Source organism: Chrysochloris asiatica, unplaced genomic scaffold (genome assembly GCF_000296735.1).
Source record: "Chrysochloris asiatica unplaced genomic scaffold, ChrAsi1.0 scaffold00200, whole genome shotgun sequence".
Lineage (NCBI taxonomy): Eukaryota > Metazoa > Chordata > Mammalia > Afrosoricida > Chrysochloridae > Chrysochloris > Chrysochloris asiatica.
This window is the reverse complement of record NW_006408718.1, coordinates 3,461,947-3,481,652: the sequence shown is the minus strand read 5'-3', so window position 1 is coordinate 3,481,652 and position 19,706 is coordinate 3,461,947. Positions and strand designations below refer to the sequence as shown.

Below are 19,706 nucleotides of genomic sequence, written 5' to 3'. Positions count from 1 at the left end.
ACTTTTTTGAGACCACATGTGTTTATAGCACACTTAGTCTTCCGTCCTAATTACCTCTCAAATCTCCTTACTACTTAGAGCAGCTACATTCCTGTACGCTTTGATCATATTCTATCCATATGTTTCAAATATCACCTCCATATGGCTAAAATCAATCTGATGATGGAAACCTTGCCATTACCACTAAGCTACAGGAGTTTTGAACACTGGGCCTATCTTACTGACCTCTCTGAAACCACTTTCTGCAACCCATCCTTTTTACCAACCACAGTCCTGCTACACTTTGAATCTCATTTCCTACCTCCAAAGTGATGTCAAAAGAGCTAACCAACATGATTAACACCTCAGTTAGAGGTCTTGCAGCTTTAATCTAATCGTCTGCATTTCAAAGTATATACCTAATATATGTTGCTGTTGTTAAGTGCCATGGGGTCAATTCTGTGTAGGGTTTCCAAGGAGCAGCTGGTGAGTTTGAACCACCAACCTTGAGATCCAGTGCTTATCCTACAGTGCCATACCAGATCTCCATACTTAATATATAACCCCTGATAAAGAGTGTTAGTCCACATTTCAATATCTCTTGTTTTAATAATTCCGAAATTTACAACTTAATAGGTTTCTTGACTATCTTAATTCAAAATCTTGGCCAAAAATTACAGTATTTTTACTTCTGCTATTCATAGTCTTAAATGATTTCCTTAAATCTTACAACAATTTCAACATGGCAAGTCAAAACAGAAAGTGAAGTTTGGTTTTGACTATTACTATATTGTTGTTGTTGTTGTTAGGTACTGTTGAGTCGATTCTGACTCATAGGAACCCTATGTACAACAGAACAAAACACTGCCTGGTCCTGTGCCAACCTAACAATCATTGCTACACCTGAGCCCATTGCTGCTGTCACTGTGTCAATCCATCTTGTTCTAGGGTTCTCCCTTTTTTTCTACGACCCTTCACTTTGCCAAACATGATATCCTTCTCCTGTGACTGGTCCCTCCTGTGACAACATGTCTGAAGTATAAGAAATGAAGTCTAGCCATCCTGGCTTCCAGGAAGCACTCTAGCTGTACTTCTTCCAACACAGATCTGTTTGTTCTTTTTGCAGCCCATGGTACTTTTCAATATTCTCGTCCAACACCATAGCTCAAATGCATCACTTCTTCTATGGTCTTCCTTACTCACTCTGCAGCTTTTGCATGCATATGAGGTTATTGAAAAAACCATGGCTTGGGTCAGGCGCATCTTAGTCCTCAAGCTGACATCTTTGCTCTTCAACACTTTAAAAAGGTCTTGTACAGCACGTTTGCCTAATGCAATATGTCGTTTGATTACTTGAATGCTGCTTCCATGAGTGTTGATGGTTGATCTGAGCAAAAAGAAGTCTTTGACAACTTCAATCTTTTCTACATTGATAAGAACATTGTTTATTGGTCCAGTGGTGAGGGCTTTGTTTTCTTTACATTGAGATGCATTCCATACTGAAGGCTGTGGTCTTTGATCTTCATCAGTAAGTATGTTAAGTCCTCTTGACTTTCAGCAAGCAAGGTTGTATCATCTATGTATCCCAGGTTATTACTGAGTCTTCTTCCAATCCTGATGCTGCATTTTTCTTCATATAGTCCAGCTTCTCAGATGATGTGCTCAGTATACAGATTGAATAAATTATTGTGTTACATACTGTGTAATTCAGTGCAGTTCACTTAGTAATGCTAGAATTGAAAATCTATTCCTTGAAATCCATTGCGTTGTTTAAATTCAGAGAGGCTATGCATTTTTCTTCAATATCTTGCACAATATACTAAAATAATAGTGTACAGTAATATTTATGAAAGGAATGCTGGTATGTAGTGGTTGCGAGTTGGGCTGCTAACCTCAAGGTCAGCAGTTCTGCATGAGAAAGACGAGGCTTTTTGCTCCCATAAAGATTTACAGCCTCAGAAACCCTAGGTCATTATGTGTTGGAACTGATTCCACGGCACTTAACAACAACAACAATATTTATGAAGGAGATTAATCACAGCAAAATAAAACAGTTATTAATTGCCACGAGGCTGATTCTGACTTGGGGTGACCCTGTGTGTTACAGAGTATAGAATTGCTTCATAGAATTTTCTTTGCTTTGATTTTCACAGAAACAAATTGTTTCATAATACTACTGGTGAGTTTGAAGCACCAACCTTTGTCAATGCTGCAGAAGACACTTTGAAACATATAGGAACTTTAAAGTAAAGCTAGAATATTATAGGAGGAGAGTTTGGGCTTATTTAGTCTGAGTCTTTACTCAATCAGAAAGTATTTTCTGTAACATTCTTGGAAACTCTCCAATGTAGATCATACCTGAAATTTCTGCTTATTAAAACTAATGCTAAGTCCCTTCATGATGATTTATTGAGGATTTATTTACAAAGCATGGCAATTACCTTACTTTGTCAATTTGAATACATAATCAGTTTTGTAATACATCTAAATTTAAAAGACGCTGCATTCTACCAAATTTTTAAATATTGCCAATTAGACTGGCTCACCATTAATTTTTAGATGCATCTTGATTTCAGAACTGTTATTAAATATTTCTGAAGAAACATTTCTAATGCTGTAGAATTTAGGAATACCACTGAGAAAAACAACTTTTTCTATTCTGTGTTGGAGCTATCATGCCACCTTCCTGTTTCTCCCCTAGTTTGTGTCATTTAGCAATATTGCTTGTTACAAATAATTGTGTTTTTTATTGTATGATTAAATTAGTGCCTTTTTTTTGGGGTTTCCAAATTATTTTGCCTTTTTCCTTTAGATGCATGCCTTGTTAGTAAACTTATCAGTAAATGGTTTTAAACTATTTTTTAAATATAATATCTTAAAATTAGTATATCCAGGAAGTAGGATAGTTGATAAAGTCATGAATTGGAATTTTGCAACCTTGACACTATTTTCAATAATTTTTTTCCCCTCAAAATGTAAAGTTAGTCCAGGTTGTTGTTAATAGTGCCATCTAGTCAGTTCGACTTACAGCAACCTTGTATAGGGTTTTGAGGCTGTAAATTTCTACAGGAGCAAAATGCCTCATCTTTTTCCCAAGGAGTAGCTGATTAATTGAGACAGGTGACTCTGAGGATAACAGCCAGTGCATAACCAACTGTACCACCAGGGCTCCAATTCAGTCCATAACCAATAACCACGTCGGTCCATAACCACGAGCAGATCAGTGGTTGTGTTTAAATTTTACAAGTAGGCTTAAGCTTTACACATCGTAGTTTCACAGAGGAACTTTTTTCCTGTTGACATTTATTTGCTCAGTTTTGTAATTGATGTTAAAGATGCCATGTTTTTAAAGTTAGCTTTTTTTGTAGCGAGTAAGTAGGATTGTAATATATGACTTTTAATTACTTTTTCTTTCTCTGTAAAATAATATGAAATCTGCCTGTGATATTTTAACCCTAGAATATTTTTAAATTGGTATTAGTAATGAATATCTGTATTTGAGTATTTAGATTTGTTTACAGTGATGTAATTTTTGATAGTCATGTGTAAACTATTATTATGTTGTATATTGTATAATTCACTTCAGGATAGCTTAAAATTTCATAGTATGTTAAATTCGTAATTTTCTGATTGCTATAGAGTTTGATTTTTGACTATTGTAAAGTGAAACTTTTCCAGCAATTAACAGACTTTTCTTTCTTTAAAAACACAGGTTTTGAGAGTATTTTAGAAGGGCTTTATGGACCACGGCTACGAAGAGACCTCAGCTTATTTGAAGGTAATTCATTTTTATCTCCTGCCACTCACTTAACACATGAAAACTGGTTGTTCTATACTAATTTTATATTAATGAAGTTTGTGATCTCTGAATTATATGATGCTTTTCAAATGTGAATATAAATAAAATGATCCAAAAATAATTATTACATAAAACTTTCTAAATGGTGTGGCGTGGCGCTGTGAGTTAATGTGCTGAACTGAAAGTCGGTTTGAACCTCAAGGTTGGTGGTCCAACCTCACCAGCTGCTTCTCGGAAACCCTATACAAGGGTCACTATGGGTCAGAACCAACTTGACGGCTTGTAACAACAACAACATATTTAACAAAACATAAAGTGAAGCTTGTATTTGGCTCAGTGTTGGAATTTAATTTATTTTTAATATACATTGCATTTTCAGACTTATTCTTAAAAAGGATTTAAAAGGCTCAATCAAATGCATATTTTCTAAAAAGTTTTCTTTTTTATTTTTGGTGTTTGTTTTTTGTTTTTGGATTTATAGAGTCTTTTTTGTATTTTCTTAGTGAAACACTAAAGAAACATTGAAGATGGAGAGCCTGGGACTGAGCACATTTGATTCCTTTTTAATCTGTTGTGGATTTGTTTTATTTGGTTTACTTGGTCAAGACAGTTGTTTCTAATATCTGAAGAGCTAGACTTGTTGGTTGTAAAACATTTATTAAATGAAGATTTTGTAGAAAAGGACATTGGTTAGAAGTCAGGAGACTGATGCTGATTCTTCCTGAGTTTGGGAGAAGTCACTGAAGTTGGTGAGGGTAGCATGTCTGATCTGCAAATGTGGCTCTTCATTAGGATGTTGTTGTTAACTCCCGTTGAGTCGATTCCGACTCGTAGCAGTCTTACCCTGTAGAGGGTTCTCGAGGAGCAGATGGTGGGTTTGACCTGCCGACCTAGCAGTTCAAACTGACTTTGCAGTCCAGCGCATTAACCCATAGCACCATACTAGAACTCCATAGTCAACAATAGTAACAGACAGTCACAGGGCTTTGAGACCCCAGTCCTGAGAGTGTCTTTTCATTGGAAATTTGTAGGTAAGTCAGAACAGGTGCACACTGTTCTTACTTAGCTTTACATTAGTGTAAGAAAAGAACGGTGTTGGATTGCTAACCACAAGATCAACAGTTCAAACTCACCAGCTACTCCACTAAAGAAAGATGCTGTCATCTGTTTCCCTAAAGATATATAATCTCCCAAACTCTGTTGAGCAATCCTACCCTTTCCTATAGGCTTGCTATGAGTAATTAGGAATAATCAACTGTACAGCAGTGGGTTTGGTTCGGGTGTTACTGTAACAAAGGGCTTTTGAAGCCTTTTCAGTGATTTCACAAGCTGCATAAATAGCAAGTGCAGGTGGTTCTGATGAAGACTGTGTTACAAGTAGGAGTTGGTTCAGTCCTTTCAAAGTGAGAGGAAATTTACATCACATCAAAGTGCCAGTAAGAGTAACAAGAAGCTCTGGTAGTGTAGTGGTAACTACTAACCCTCAAGGTCAGCAGTTTGAAACAACCAGCCATTCCACAGGAGAAAGATGAGGCTTACTACTCCCGTAAAGATTTACAGTCTCAGAAACCCTATATATGGTCACTATGAATCGGAACCAACTCCACAACACACAGCCACCACCAAGAGTTGTAAACTGGGCATTCTTAACCTGGGGACTGTCTGTATCTACTTCTAGATATCTCAAGAAAACCATCAGAAGATGCAGTTTATAAGGCTGCTCATTATAACACTTTTAAGGTTGTTTCTATTTTTTTGTTGTTGTTGAGGTGGTTATTATGTGTTAAAAACAAATAAGGGACTTTTTAACAAATTGCTTTATAACTATAATTGGAGCCATTAAGAGTTTTGTTACAGAAGTATATTTAATGGCATGGAAAGATCAACATTGTTAGGTATGAAAAAATCAAGTTGCACTGCATGTACTATATATTGATTGACCTATTTTGGGGGGAAAATAAAAGTTTGTATATTTTTGTGGAAAATGGCATGGAAAGAAAAGACAACCAGGATGTTCATGGTGGTTATAGCTGAGTATGGATTATGAGTAATTTTTATTGCCTTTCATATACTTGTTTTCTTTACCAATAAAGAATTGTCGTTACATGTTGGTGAGTAGGAAATTTTACAAGAAACACTTTGTAAGAAGCATACTTTTTGTATGTTTCTTACTAAAATACTTACGAATATTGAAAAGGGAGTTCTCTACCTCACTGAAATAAGAACATTACATAGTTGCATCAACTAATAATTTTTTCAGTGATATTAATCATATTGTGTCATACAAGTATGTTATGAAGTATTAGTTGAAATTTAACCTATAGATAAAATTATAAAACCATAAATTTAATTTTACTGGAAGTTTCAAATTTATAAACACTTTTCTTCCACATAAAACTTTTGTATTCGTAAACTGGGAGGGACGGGGATGGGAACTTTCAAGTATATGGACATATTAACAGTTTTTCAATCTTCTCCATCTAGTTTGAAAGCATCTTGATGGCAATGTAGGATAAGCATGGGACTATTAGCCACAAGGTTGGTGGTCACACACCAGCAGGTCTCAGTGGGAGAAAGATAAGGCTGTCTGTCCTGTAAAGATTTACAGTCCTGGAAACCCGATGGTCACTATGATTTGGAATTGACTCGATAGCAGTGGTTTGGTTTGAGGCATGGGTTGTATTAAATGTTTTCCCAAGGACTTTATGTTCTTTGAGGTCAAGAACATGGTGTTCAACCTCGTATGCCAGCAGCTGGTCCTTGCTGGAAGATGATTGAATGACTCATTGAGACCTTTAGGCTCCTAGCTCCTCTGTGGCAGTGTAGGCTACGCATTTGCAGTTTATCTCCTGTAGCTTATGAACTCAGATTGCCATTCTGAGAATACCGCATGTGGCTCAGTTTTGTATTTTCATTAAACCTGTTGTTTGTAATTATTATAGCCTCCTCTTCCAAGGGAGTCCTTGTGTGGTACTGTGGGATAAGCACTGGACTGCTACTTGTAAGGCGGTGGTTCAAACCTACCATCTTTGGAAACCCTACATAGGGTCACTATGAAGGGTTCTAGCATATATCCTGGTGGGGAGCATCTTAGAGAATAACGTAAATATCAAAACCACCAAACAGCAGACCCACTGCTATAAGGTTGTTTCTGACTCATGGCAGCTCTCTGTGGGGTTTCGGAGACTAAAAGTCTTCACTGGAGCAGACAGCCACATTTGTCTCTCGAGGAGCAGCTCTTGCTGTTGTTAAGTGCCCTCAAGTTGGTTCCTACTGATAGCAACCCTGTATAGGGTTTCCGAGGAGCAGCTTGTGGGTTTCAGCTGCTGACTTTGTGCTTCGCAATCCAGTGCTGATCTTACAGCACCATACGAGAAGTAACTGGTGAGTTTAAATTGCAGACCTTGTCATTAGCAGTCCAGTGCTTATCTTACAGAGCCACCTGGACTCCTTATGTAAATACTTGGATATTCTTACTAGTTTTCTGTCATCAAAGGATACTCAATAAATAGCTTGGAACTGTCCTTTTTTTTTTTAAAGGGGGAAAAAAATTTTTTTCTTTGTTTTTTTTTTTTAAATAATTTTATACAGTAATGTCCTTCCCTGGTTCCACCTAGAAATAAACATACCAGCAGGTTTGCAGGAGAAAGATGATGCTGTCACACAGAATCACAGAATCTCTAAAAATTTCTGCTTTTGCAGTGGGCACACATGTTAGGCTTTCTTTCCGATTCCTAGAAATCCTTATTTGCATGCTGGTTTCTTCACTCTGGTACTCTGATCACTACTGGCAATCTGCTCATTTTCTTCTTTACTGCTGGGAAGACAGTGGCTTCATCTTTTTGGTCTCAGAGCTCAGTATTCTCTTCTTTGTTTTCCTTTTGTGGTTGTTAAGAACGATACTCTGGAAGTGTAATGGTTATGAGTCAGGCTGCTAACCTCACAGTCAGCAGTTCACAGGAGAAAGATGAAACTTTCTGCTCCCTTAAAGATTTACAACCTCGGAAACTAGGGGTGCTGTGAGTTGGAACTGACTCCACACCACACCAACACCAACAACAACAGCGCTGTAGTCAGTCAGTTCCAGCTCATTCTGAGGAGAGACTAGTGAATTTGGACCACCGACTTTTTAGTTAAACTGACCTTATGGTCTAGTGCTCTAGCTGCAGCACCACACCAGGACTCTTGTTGTTGTTAAGTGCTGTCAAGATGGTTTGGACTCAGCAAGTCTGTATAGGGTTTACGAAGAATGACTGGTGAGCTTGAACCACCAAACTTGCGGTTCAGACTGACCTTGTAGTCCAGCACATTAACCTGCAGCACCAACCCAGGACTCCAGGACTCGTGTTGTTGTTATTGTTAAGTGCCATCGAGTCAATTCCAACCCATAGCGACCTTGTATATGGTTTCCGAGGAGCAGCTGTTGAGCTTGAACCACCGACCTTGCAGGTTCAAAGGGCTTTGCAGTCTGGCGCATTAACCCACAGCGCCACACCAGAACTCCAGGACTCGTGTAAGGGACAGCACAAAAGGCCCAGATAACTACATCTAACCACTGTCCAGGAATCAGACTTTCACTTTAGATGTTAACTCCAATGAGGGGGAGAGAGTTCCTCCAGAAATATTTGATCTTAGAGTATTGTTTGTTTATAAAATGTAAACATGTAGTATCTTTGATCTGATTTAACACTATAGTTGCTGTGTTGCTTGCTTGGAAACTAGCTACAGTTTGGAGCAGCAGGAGAAGACATTTCTGTAGTCTTACCTTGAAGTTTTATACTACAGTTACAGTTCATTTACAACATGGCTAGCCTGTCTAGATTTCTCTGTTTTGATTCTCATTGTATTATTTCTAGATCTTATATCTGGTCAATTTTACATCCCAATTCTGTTACCTTACATTTTACTGTAGCTCCTTTCATTCTACTGAGAACAAGGAATCTCTAAAGATTCTTTCTTCCGTATGCATAAGTCTTAAGTTGAATACTGTACTTTTGTACAGCATTGGTGGGTAGTCAAAAAGTGTTGTGTTCATTTTTTGATATACAGTTTCTTTATTCCACCACTAATCTGTCAGTTTGTCGCACTGTGGTGGCTTGCTGTAATGCTGGGAAGTATGCCACCAGTATTTTAAATACCAACAGAGTTACCCATGGTGGACAGATTTCAGCAGTGCTTCCAGGTTAAGCCAGATTAGGAAGAAGGAGATGCATACTACTTCTGAGTATTTGTTGTTGTTAGGTGCCAGTGAGTCAGTTCTGACCCATAGTGACCCTTAGCACACAGAACAACACACCACCTTGTCCTGTACCACCCTCACGGCTGCTGTTATGCTTGAGCCCATTGTTGCTGCCACTGTGCCAAGCTCATCTCATTGAAGGTCTACCACATTTTCACTTCCCCTCCACCTTAATAAGCATGTCCTTCTGCAGGGACTCATTCCTTCTGATGATTTGACCAAAGTATGAGAGACGAAGTCTAGTCATTTGTCTTCTAAGGAGCATTCTGGTTGTACTTCTTCCAACACAGATTTGTTTGTTCTTACGGCAGTCCATGGTACCTTTGATACTCTCCTCCAACCCCATAATTTAAATGCATTGATTCTTCTATGGTTAGCAACAACAATTTCAGTGTCTTCTGTTAACATTTTTTTTCTAGACATGCTTCTTATATTCAGATGTTATTGTTGTTAAGTGCTGTCTAGTCAATTCAAACTTACAGTGGCCTGTGTAGGGTGTCCACAAAGCAGCAAGTGGGTTTGAACTGCCTGCCTTGAAGTTACCAACCAGTCTGTGTTTATCCTACAATACCACACCAGGGCTTCTTTATTAAAATGGGATATACAGACCAAAAGATTGCCCACTCCTGTGCTGCTTTGTGTGGTGTGGTGCTGTAGGCTAAGCACTGCTGACCGTAAAGTGCCACACTTTTACATAGTAACAATTAGGAGGATGGCACGGGACTGGGCAACATTTGGCTCTGTTACACACAGCTGACTGCACAGCACCTAACTACACCAATAGAATATCTTCATAGTATATATACCTTTGTGCCTGCTATGTTTACTAGGATAGCAGGAACATATTTTCCTGTGTATGTAAACTTCTGAATCAACATTCTTAATATCTGTGTAGCTTGTGGATCCTGCTTGCTGGATATCTTATTGCACTATTTAATTCATGTTGATATTTTCCTTCGGCAGTCTGCCCTTCCTTCCTCCCCAGCATCCCTCCTTTCTTCCTTAGAACACTGGCTAAGCGTTGGCACTCAGGCAGTCTTTTTCTCACACATATCGAATTCAGTGCCCTTTTCCAGCCCAGATGTTTGAACTTTTCTCCAGGTGATTTTAAATAGATTCATCCTTCCTTTTCTTGCCTTTTTTGAGTGAAAAAATTTCTAATGAAAATTCATGGCATAAGAGTAGTGATATTAATTATAATACTATATCTGTTCATCTAAGAAGGATGAAGGAGAACCCTACATACCTTTTAAAGGGAAATTAAACCTGTGCTGTCAAGGTGTATAGAGCCTTTTGAATAAAGCACATAAAAGCAATTTATTGTAGGCATCTCTAGTTTATTTTCTTATAAATAAGCTTTTCAGTGTCATTATTGAAAGTGGTTTAATATTGAAATTGCTAGACTACAGACATGGGTCCTACTCCATAGAAATATATTTACAAGAATCTATAAATATGTTAACGTATGTTTTTAGGCAAATCATTTGAAATTTGAAACCCTTGTTATTCCCTGTTCAAAACTCAGGTAATTTAGATAGTACAGAGTAGAACTGCTCCTTAGGTTTTCGGAAACTGTAAATCTTTATCAGAGCAGACACCCCCCACCTTTCTTCAGTAGAGAAGCTGATGGGTTTCAACTGCCAACCTTGCAGCTAGTAGTCTACCAGGGCTGCTTTGCTGAGAAAAGAGTGGCTGGTTTCTGTTCCTGAATTGAGGCTTCCATTGCCACAAATGTTACAAGTTTTGATTGCCATAGACTTGGAACATACATGTACTCCAGAACAGTTTCCCATGCTCTGTGACTCTCTTCCACCTCCTGTGTCTCTTCAAACTCATTTCTCCCACTGTCACAGTACACGTCACACAAAAATGTATTCTGTTTTTCTACTTTAATCTTTGCTTATGTCTTATTTCACTTTAGAGTCTACTGATTGACTTGACCTGACTATGGGTATTTAGAAAAATTTGAGAAGATTGCATGTGGCCTGATCCCTCAGTGTTGTAGGCCTGTGTGAAGTGACTGATTGACACATATTGGATTTCATGAGGTGGAGCCACACATCCAAAGAAGATTGTTGATACCAGAGTCCCATAGCTCAGCTCCAGCTCATGGCCTGCATTTGAATGGACTGTGGATTAAAAATGGTTTTCACTTTTTTAAGTGGTTGGGAAAAGTCAAAAGACGTTTAACATTTTGTGGCACATGGAAATTATGAAATTTAAATTATTGGAATTTTTTTTAAAACAGCAATTTCGTTGGTTTTATTTTCCATGAATATTTTTTCACTTCAGCAGTAGAGTTGAATTGTTGTGACAGAGACAATGTGCCTCTCAAAATTTAACATACGTATATGATTTGACACTTTACCGACAAAATTTGTTTACTCCTGTCTTATACCACTGGTTGAAATTGATTTGATTTGGTTTACTATCCTTTTTCAGTGTATATAACGATGTAGATAGCATGCCTACATTTTAATCAGATGTATTGAATGGAGTTCTGGTGTGACTGCACAACACTTAACAAACAACAATAATTGAGTGAATTATTTTGAATACTATTTAGCGTTAGGCACTGTTGTTAGTGTTTGGACATGTGAAGGAGGGACCAGTCCCTAGGGCGGGACATCATGCTTGTCAAAGTAGAGAGTCATTTAAATAGAGGAAGACCCTCAACAAGATGGATTGATAGTGAGTGGCTGCAACAGTGGGCTCAAACATAGGAATGATTGTGAGGATGGTGCAGAACCGGACAGTGTTTCGTTCTGTTATATATGTGATCATTATGAGACAGAAATAACTCAATGGTACTTAACAACAACAACAGAAATTCTTTTTAAAAAACAACAAAAATTCTTTTTAGAGTATAGAATATTAACAAAGAATAGATAACAAACTGTTAGTCATTATCCCTGGATGATGAGATTCTTTTCTCCTTTGTACTTTCTGATTTTATTTACATGTATTTTCATGATGAACATTCTTTAAAAGGTATTGCCTTCTGTTTGTATGTTCCCCGACATATTTATAACCAGTATCTCATGACCCTCAACTTTACTTTTCATTTGGCTTGGTCTTTGGGATCTCAAAATTTACTTACTCAGGACAAAAGCTACTGATAAGAATAAAACAAAAAGAAGTGGTGTTATTTAGAGGAAAATTCAAAGAAGCATCTAGCGAACCCATTAGGTGTTTCACAGGTTTTTATTTGATTAATCTACAGCATTAACATACAGTTACTGTCCTCGTTTTACAGACGAGGAAACTAAAACTCACTTCTGAGGAGTTGCCCATAGTCACATCCAGTGTATAGAAAAGCTCATGATTAAAAACTAGAAATCCCTGATTTCAAGGACTCATATTTTTCAAGATAGAGAAAAGTCGGACGTTAACCATCTAGGTTGTAAAGATCCTATTTTTCAGTCATTTGTGATCGGTTTTCATTATGGCATCACCTTTTATTAAGGCTTTTTTTTGGCTGTAGAATTTATTTTAATCAACTTTTAGAAAAGACAGATACATTATTTTTCGACATAATCTCCTTGCTTTTAAATACACTTTATCCATCTGTCAACAAGCTTTCATATTCCCTTATTAAAATGTTTTAGGCTAAGCTGTGAGCTACAAAGGCACCCTTGCCCTCACTTCTTCATCAGAGGTGAATCTTCATCCTCAAAGGGCTGCTTTCAGCGGACCAAACAGGTAAAAGTTCTGATGGAGTAAGACCAGGCTATAGGGAAGATGCTTTAACACCTCAAAATGAAGGTTTTGCAGAGTGTCAACAGTGTGGGTGTGTGCATTGTCATGTAGTCCTCTGCCTTTAATCCAAAGTTTAGGCTTTGATCTTCATTGAGCATCTCACTGTAACAAGCATTGTTGGTTGTTGAACCTTTTTCCTGATACTGGTTCCAATATTGGCCCTTTACAATCCAAGAAAGCTGTAAGCATCAGTCATCCAGCTGTTGGTTGAATTTTGAACATTTTCTTGTTTGGCGACTGAAAATTCCATAAGGCTGTTTCTTAATGTGTATAATTTGACCCTTTTTGAGCTTACACCTTTATGTATTGAAACTAAAATAAAATTAGAATTATCTCATTCATTTTGTTTGAGATGTTTTATTATAGTAATGAATCCAAAAGATAATCTTGGAGGTGGAGAACATCTGACAAAGAATTGACCTTTTAAAATCTTTTTCCCCCATATTTAAAAAAGGTATCCCACCATGATTTTTTTTTTTTTGAGTTAAGTTCAAAAGCTGCTGTAAATTGTAGTTATTAAATATTTCCAAATAAAGTCAGATTTTTTTTAAACCTAGGAAAATTTAATGGCTTAAATCACCTTGAGAGAAGGAGTCATTGCCTGGGCCAGGGGACTCTGAAGTAGAGTCATGAGTGACACCACAGTCAACTGATATAACATAGTCCATAGAGACCTTGTTCTACTTCCTACTTTAGTGAGTAGCAGCTAGAATCTTGAATATCAGCTTCCTCAACCCTGAGACCATCTAACCAGATGGATCCCTGCTACTACTACCAACTGCTCTGAGAAAGGGGTCACATTGGAAGGTCCCAGACAGAGTGGGAGAAAATGTGGTACAAAACTTAACATCATTAAAAGGAGAAAAAAAGAAAGACCAATTTTACTGGTCAGAAAGAGACTGGAGGAGCCTGAAACTATGGCCCTCAGTTACCCTCCAGATCTGGAACTCAACTCAAGTCAACTGAAGGATCCGACTCTCATGGCCCAATTTTCATCTAAACAGTAGATAGTTATATAGGGGAGTCAACTACACTAGTAAAATATTGCTCACCATAGAACTGTCAGTCATTCAAAGTCAAAAGAGCAACATTTACCTAAGGACAAAGTTGAGAGGAAGTGGGAAGGTGGGTGGAATGGAAATAAGAATCATAGGAAGGAAACGAGAGAACTGTAACTGTTGCATGGAGGACACTGTAATCATTGAGATGAAACAGTGTATTATTTGTTGCATGTAAAATGGATGATCTTGTCTGTAAAGGTTCACCTAATTCACAAAAAAGTTAAAAAAAAAAAAATAGAAGAAAAAGTGGAACAAAACTCAGAATCATAAAAACAAAAACAAACAAAAATGCTCACTGGTCAGAAAGTGACTGGTAGAACCCAGACTTTGGCCCTTGGTCACCCTTAAGGTCTGGAACTGAACTCAACCCAGTGGTTTAGTTTTCACCCAAGCAACAGGTAGGTACCGATGGGACAGCAACACTAGTAAAGTATGCACTCCATAACATAGTCAACTATTTGAGATTTTTAAAAATAACAGTTTTTTTTCCATTAAAAAAAGTTCAGAAGTTCTAGGAAAGAAGAGATAGGGAAACAAGAAACACTGGGAGAAAATGAGCTATGTGATGTTACGTTGACGGGACAGCAGCAGTCATTTAAATGAAGTGTAGGATTTGTTGAATGTAAAACTGATGATCTGCTCTGTAAACTTTCACTCAATTCAGAATAAAAAGGTTTTGTTTAAAAATTTTAATGGTTTATATGTAATCAGTTGATTCTTGAGGACCAGTTATTTAACTATGTCATCATTAATTTTACCTTTTTCTTGAAGACCTCCTAAAATAACTAAAATTAATGACAAGAATCTCACCATACCTCAATTCTCATTTGTCTTAATGAATCCAAAGATGTTGTCTGTGTTTTATTTTTATTTATACTTATTGATATAGATCACCACTAGACCAATAAATAATATCTTTATAAATGGAGAAAAAGTTGAGGTTGTCAAAAGATTCATTTTGCTTGCATCTTCTATCAACCTCATAGAAGCAGCAATCAAGAAACCAAATGACATACTGCATTAGGCACATCTGCTGCACAAGACCTTTTTAAAACTCTGAAGAGCAAAGATGTCAGTTTGAGGACTAAGGTGCACCTGACTCAAGCCATGATGTTTTCATTTGCCCCATATGTATGAGAAAATAAGGAAGACTGTAGAAGATTTGATGCATTTGAGTTATGGTTTTGGAGGAGAATATTTAAAGTACTATGGACTACCAAAAGAACAAGCAAATCTGTGTTGGAAATACAGCTCCGTGGAAGTCAGGATGGCCAGACTTCGTCTCTCATACTTCAGACATATCAGGAGGGACCAATTCCTGGAGAAGGATATCATGCTAGGTAAAGTGGAGAGTCAGCAAAAAAGAGGAAGACCCCTAACTAGATAGAATGGCATAGTGGCAGCAGCAATGAGCTCAAGCCTAACGACTGTGAGGATGGTACAGTACTGGGCAGTGTTTTGTTCTGTTGTGTGTAAAGTCACTCTGAGTCGTAACCTACTTAGTGCCACCTAACAACAACAACAGATCTATATATATATGTGGACTTCTGTGGTGGCACTATATGATAAGCACTGGACTGTGAACTGCAAGGTCAGGGGTTCAAACCCACTAGCTGCTCCTCAGAAACCCTGTACAAGTTCGCTATGAATCAGAATTGACTCAGTCGCACTGAACAACATAACAACATATATCAATAACATATATGTTATTCTTGTTAAGTGCCGTGGAGTCAGTTCTAACTCTTAGCAACCTTGTATAGGGTTTCCGGGCCTTTTAGGTCTTTGCAGGAGTAGAAAGTTTCAGCACTAAAGCTTTGTGAAACTTTCTAACCATTTTCCAGAAATAGTCTGTTCTACATGCCCTGTTGTTGTTAAGTGCCATCCAGTCAGTTGCAACTCATAGTGACCCTGTATAGGGTTTCCAAGGAGCAGCTGGTGGATTTGTACCACCAACCTTGTGCCTAGCAGTCCAGTGCTTATACAGTTCCACACATGCCTAACACCTTAAAAAAAAAAAAAAAAAAAAATAGTCCCAACGCTGTATTTCTTTCATAGCTTCTATTCTCAAGCCTATTATAAAAATCTTTAAGATTTCTTTGATCTATTTATGCCTGGCATATGAGTCAAGTTTTTGCTATGACAATGGTACATACCAGTCAACTCCAAAATCTGTTTCACATTCATGGGTGATCAGGTTCAACCAAATTCCAAGTACAGATTGAAATCCCATTTTCTCTGCATGATTCCAGGACCCAGAATGTAAAGGAATAATGACTATTGAGGGTGTTCTTTTAATATTAGAGGGTTTTGAGATGGGGGGACATTTGCTATGCTTTGTAAAGCCTCAGCATATTACCACTGTTTTCACATCATTCCACTGGGCAAAACGTATCTACACAACCAGGTGGATTCTAAGGGAAGGTTGTAAACAGTAAGCCCGTAGAGCTATCGTTCTATAAAGATCCGTTTTGATTGTATAGATTGATCAAGCTTTTTAATATCAGTTTGTGTCACAAAAAGTGAAAAAATTTCATCAAAATGTTTGGTCCTCTGCAAACTAATCTTATTAAGAGTATGTGTGATGGTACATGACTAAGAAAAGAATTAATGACCAGTGATTCTGCTTTCTTAATGATTAGCTTATGTGTGGTGCTTTGCAGTTTATAAATCACACCAACATTTTTTTTTCATTTGATCCACAAATGAATTTGATTATTTGATCCTCTTATGCAGTTAAGGTAATTAAAATAAAAACTCTACTTTGACAAGTTGACACCTAATAAGTAGAATTTCATCCCACATTTCAAATCAGATGATCTTTTCATTGTCTTATACCAGCCGCTGGAGAAGGGTATCATGTTTGGTAGGGTGGAGGGTCAGAGAAAAAGAGGAAGAACCCCAAAGATGAACTGGCCAAGTGGCATCATTGATGGACTCAAGCGTGGCAACAGTAGTGAGGTTGGCCCAGGATCGGGCAGTATTTCGTTCGGCTGTGCATAAAGTCGCTATGAGTCGGTACCAACTCGATGGCACCTAACAACAACAATACTAGATTTTATGTTCCCATCCTATAATTTTCACTAAATTCAGGTAGCTATTAGAAATATTTGCTGACTACTGTTACCTGGTGTGGCGCTATAGGATAAGCACTGGGCTACAAACCACAAAGTCAATGGTACAAACCCGCCAGCTGCTTCTCGGAAACCCTATCCAGGGTCGCTATGAGTCAGAACAGAATGGACAGCACTGAATTGATGGCACTTAACATCAGCCATCACCAAAATAAAAAGGGCTGTATGACTCCCCGGCACATAACCACCACCACCACACTGTTCATACTCTTACCAAATGTATTTTCTATTCCAACCTATATAGCTGGATTCTTACGAGAGGGTCTTTGAGGCTGATCCTAACTAATACTATCATTCCAAGAAAAGGTAAGCATGTTTCCTTTGCAGTTTGGCAGAAACATGTATTCAACTCTACTATGTGTTTCAAAAGTGTAGAGTAAATTACTGTGGTGGTGGTATTGTTAAGTGCTATCAAGTGGATTCTAACTCTCAGCGACCCTGTATAGGGTTTCCAAGGAGTGACTGGTGAGTTTGAACCACTGACCTTGTGGTCCAGTGCTTATTCTACAGCACCACACCAGGACTCCAAATTATTGTGGTATGCCAGGGCTTTTCAAATTAATACCAGTGTAGTTGCTTCAGAAAACAATGATTTTATGTTTTTGAGGTTTGGCGTATGAATGGATGTTTGGGAAAAGACATTAGAGGGAGTTTCTGCTGCAAGGAGTAAATTTGAAAACCACTGTCTTTACTGATTATAGGTAGGATGGCCTGGTTATCCTACTTTCCATACAACTGCTTCAGTAGAAAATGTTTTCGTTTTCCAGAGACTCTGTTAACATCTTTCAACACTTGAATTATAAAGAACGGATAATCTTATGGAGGTGGGGGCAAGGAATTCATGTATGTGTTGAATAATGTAACTAAATATTTCTTTTGCTGCTTTTTATTCCAACTCTAGCAACAAAGCCTATGAACAATTATAATAATAATCTGATGTGATTTATTAGGTATGGACCTGTTGTCTTAGGCAGTTCTTCATTTTCTCAAATCTGTGAGTTTTTCTGGCTCTTTCTTCCATTTCCCTTGTTGTCGGTGCTTTTTCTTAATGTATAAAATTTATTCCTTTCCTCTCTTCATTATTTGTTTTGCTTTTTTTCAGAACAAAAATGAAAAATCAGAATGACAGTCATAGTATTTTTTAAGCTAGCTTAAAAAATGAAAACAGTTGTTACATTGATTTCAACCCGTGGTGACCCCTTGTGTACTCTAATAGCACTGTGTTCCATAGGGTTTTCAGTGGCTGTGGGTTTTCAGAAGTAGATGACCAAGCCTTTCTTCCTAACAACATGCCTCTGGGTGAATTTGAATCACCACCATTTCAGTTCAGTTCGTAGGTCAGTGCTGACCTGTTTATGCCACTTCAGAAGGCTTAGATAATACTTAAAATCATATCTGGGGGAAGTTATCAATTTATAACCAGTTCATTATTCTCCTTGTTACCCATAGTACTGCAAATTACCCTTCTGCTATGCTAGTCTTTTTTGTGTATTTCTCTTCTATTAGCTTATTTTAATGGTAGACCTTTTCCCCTTACTGTTAGTAGTTTTATTTTCACATAAGCCATTGCTGCTGTAGAGAGGGGTATTTTTGCTTGTTTTAATAAAGTTAGTGAATTTAATGAGTATTTTTCCTTCTTTTAAAGACTGTGAACCAGAAGAGCTGACTGACTGGTCTATGGATGAAAAATGTTCATTTTGTAACCTACAAAGAGAAGCAGTCAGTGTAAGTTTTAGTGCTGTGAAATTATTTCTAAACTAACTGCACAACTGTAATGCAACTCTTATTTTTTTAGTTTAATTTGTTCTGAAAATGTGTGACTTAACAGTGAAAGTCTAAATATGTGAAACTGATAAAGAGAATAATATTTTAAAGTCTCATTGTGGAAGTCTAACAGCTTAAATCACAAGTGAAAATTCTAGAAGATTTATCCCTTCTTACTTGTTTCACATTTCTTTCTTGTAGTTCTCTGCCTCCGGATGTTCTGCATAGGTCTGTTCTGTATTTAGGTGTAGGTTAGAGAGTGGGATTGGAGGCCCACTCTAGTGTAAAACCAACATGGCGTCTGATTTATTTGGAATACATTAATAGGGATCACTTACTTTTTATGTCTTTTGGGCATCGTAATTATTCTCCTGTATACTTTATTAAATTCTTATAAAATTATAGTTTGTCAGTTGTACTGTTAATATGTGCTGCAGTAAGCTATGCCACCAGTATTTTAAATACCAGCTGGGTCACCCATGGTGGACAGGTTTCATCAGAGCTTCCAGGCTAGGAAAAAAGAGAGGTGGGCCACTTCTGACTGGTTAGCCATTGAAAAGTTTATGAATGGCAGAAGAACATTGTCAAAAATAGTGTTGGAAGATGAGTCCCTCAGGCTGGAAGGTACACAAAACATCACTGGGGAAGAACTGCCTCTTCAAAGTTGAGTTGACCTTAATGACATAAATAAAGCAAATCTTTCAGGACATTTATTTCTGTTGTTGCACAACTCAAAAATTGAAACGCATAATGAAAACTTGCATTAATGATTGGAACCTGGAATCTATGAAGTATTATGAGTCTAGGAAAATTGGAAGTCATCAAAAATAAAATGGAACATGTAAAGATCAAATTAGTGAGCTGAAATTGGCCATCTTGAGTTGGATAATCATAGAGGTTACTGTGCCGAGAAAGACAAGCTGAAGAGGAATGGTATTACATTCATCTTCAAAAAGAGCATTTCACTGTCTATC

The 19,706-nt window shown here is 37.5% G+C and overlaps 1 protein-coding gene across 2 annotated transcripts in view; it reads left to right on the top strand.

The window, feature by feature from the left end:
- The window catches only part of LCORL (ligand dependent nuclear receptor corepressor-like), a 293,246-nt gene that overhangs the window by 101,888 nt on the left and 171,652 nt on the right, over nucleotides 1–19,706 (top strand). For both annotated transcript variants that reach the window (XM_006872489.1, XM_006872488.1), the window contains exons 2-3: nucleotides 3,692–3,757; nucleotides 18,614–18,693. In XM_006872489.1, coding sequence (XP_006872551.1) covers nucleotides 3,692–3,757; nucleotides 18,614–18,693 — 146 coding nt within the window. The remainder of the gene's footprint in view (nucleotides 1–3,691; nucleotides 3,758–18,613; nucleotides 18,694–19,706) is intronic.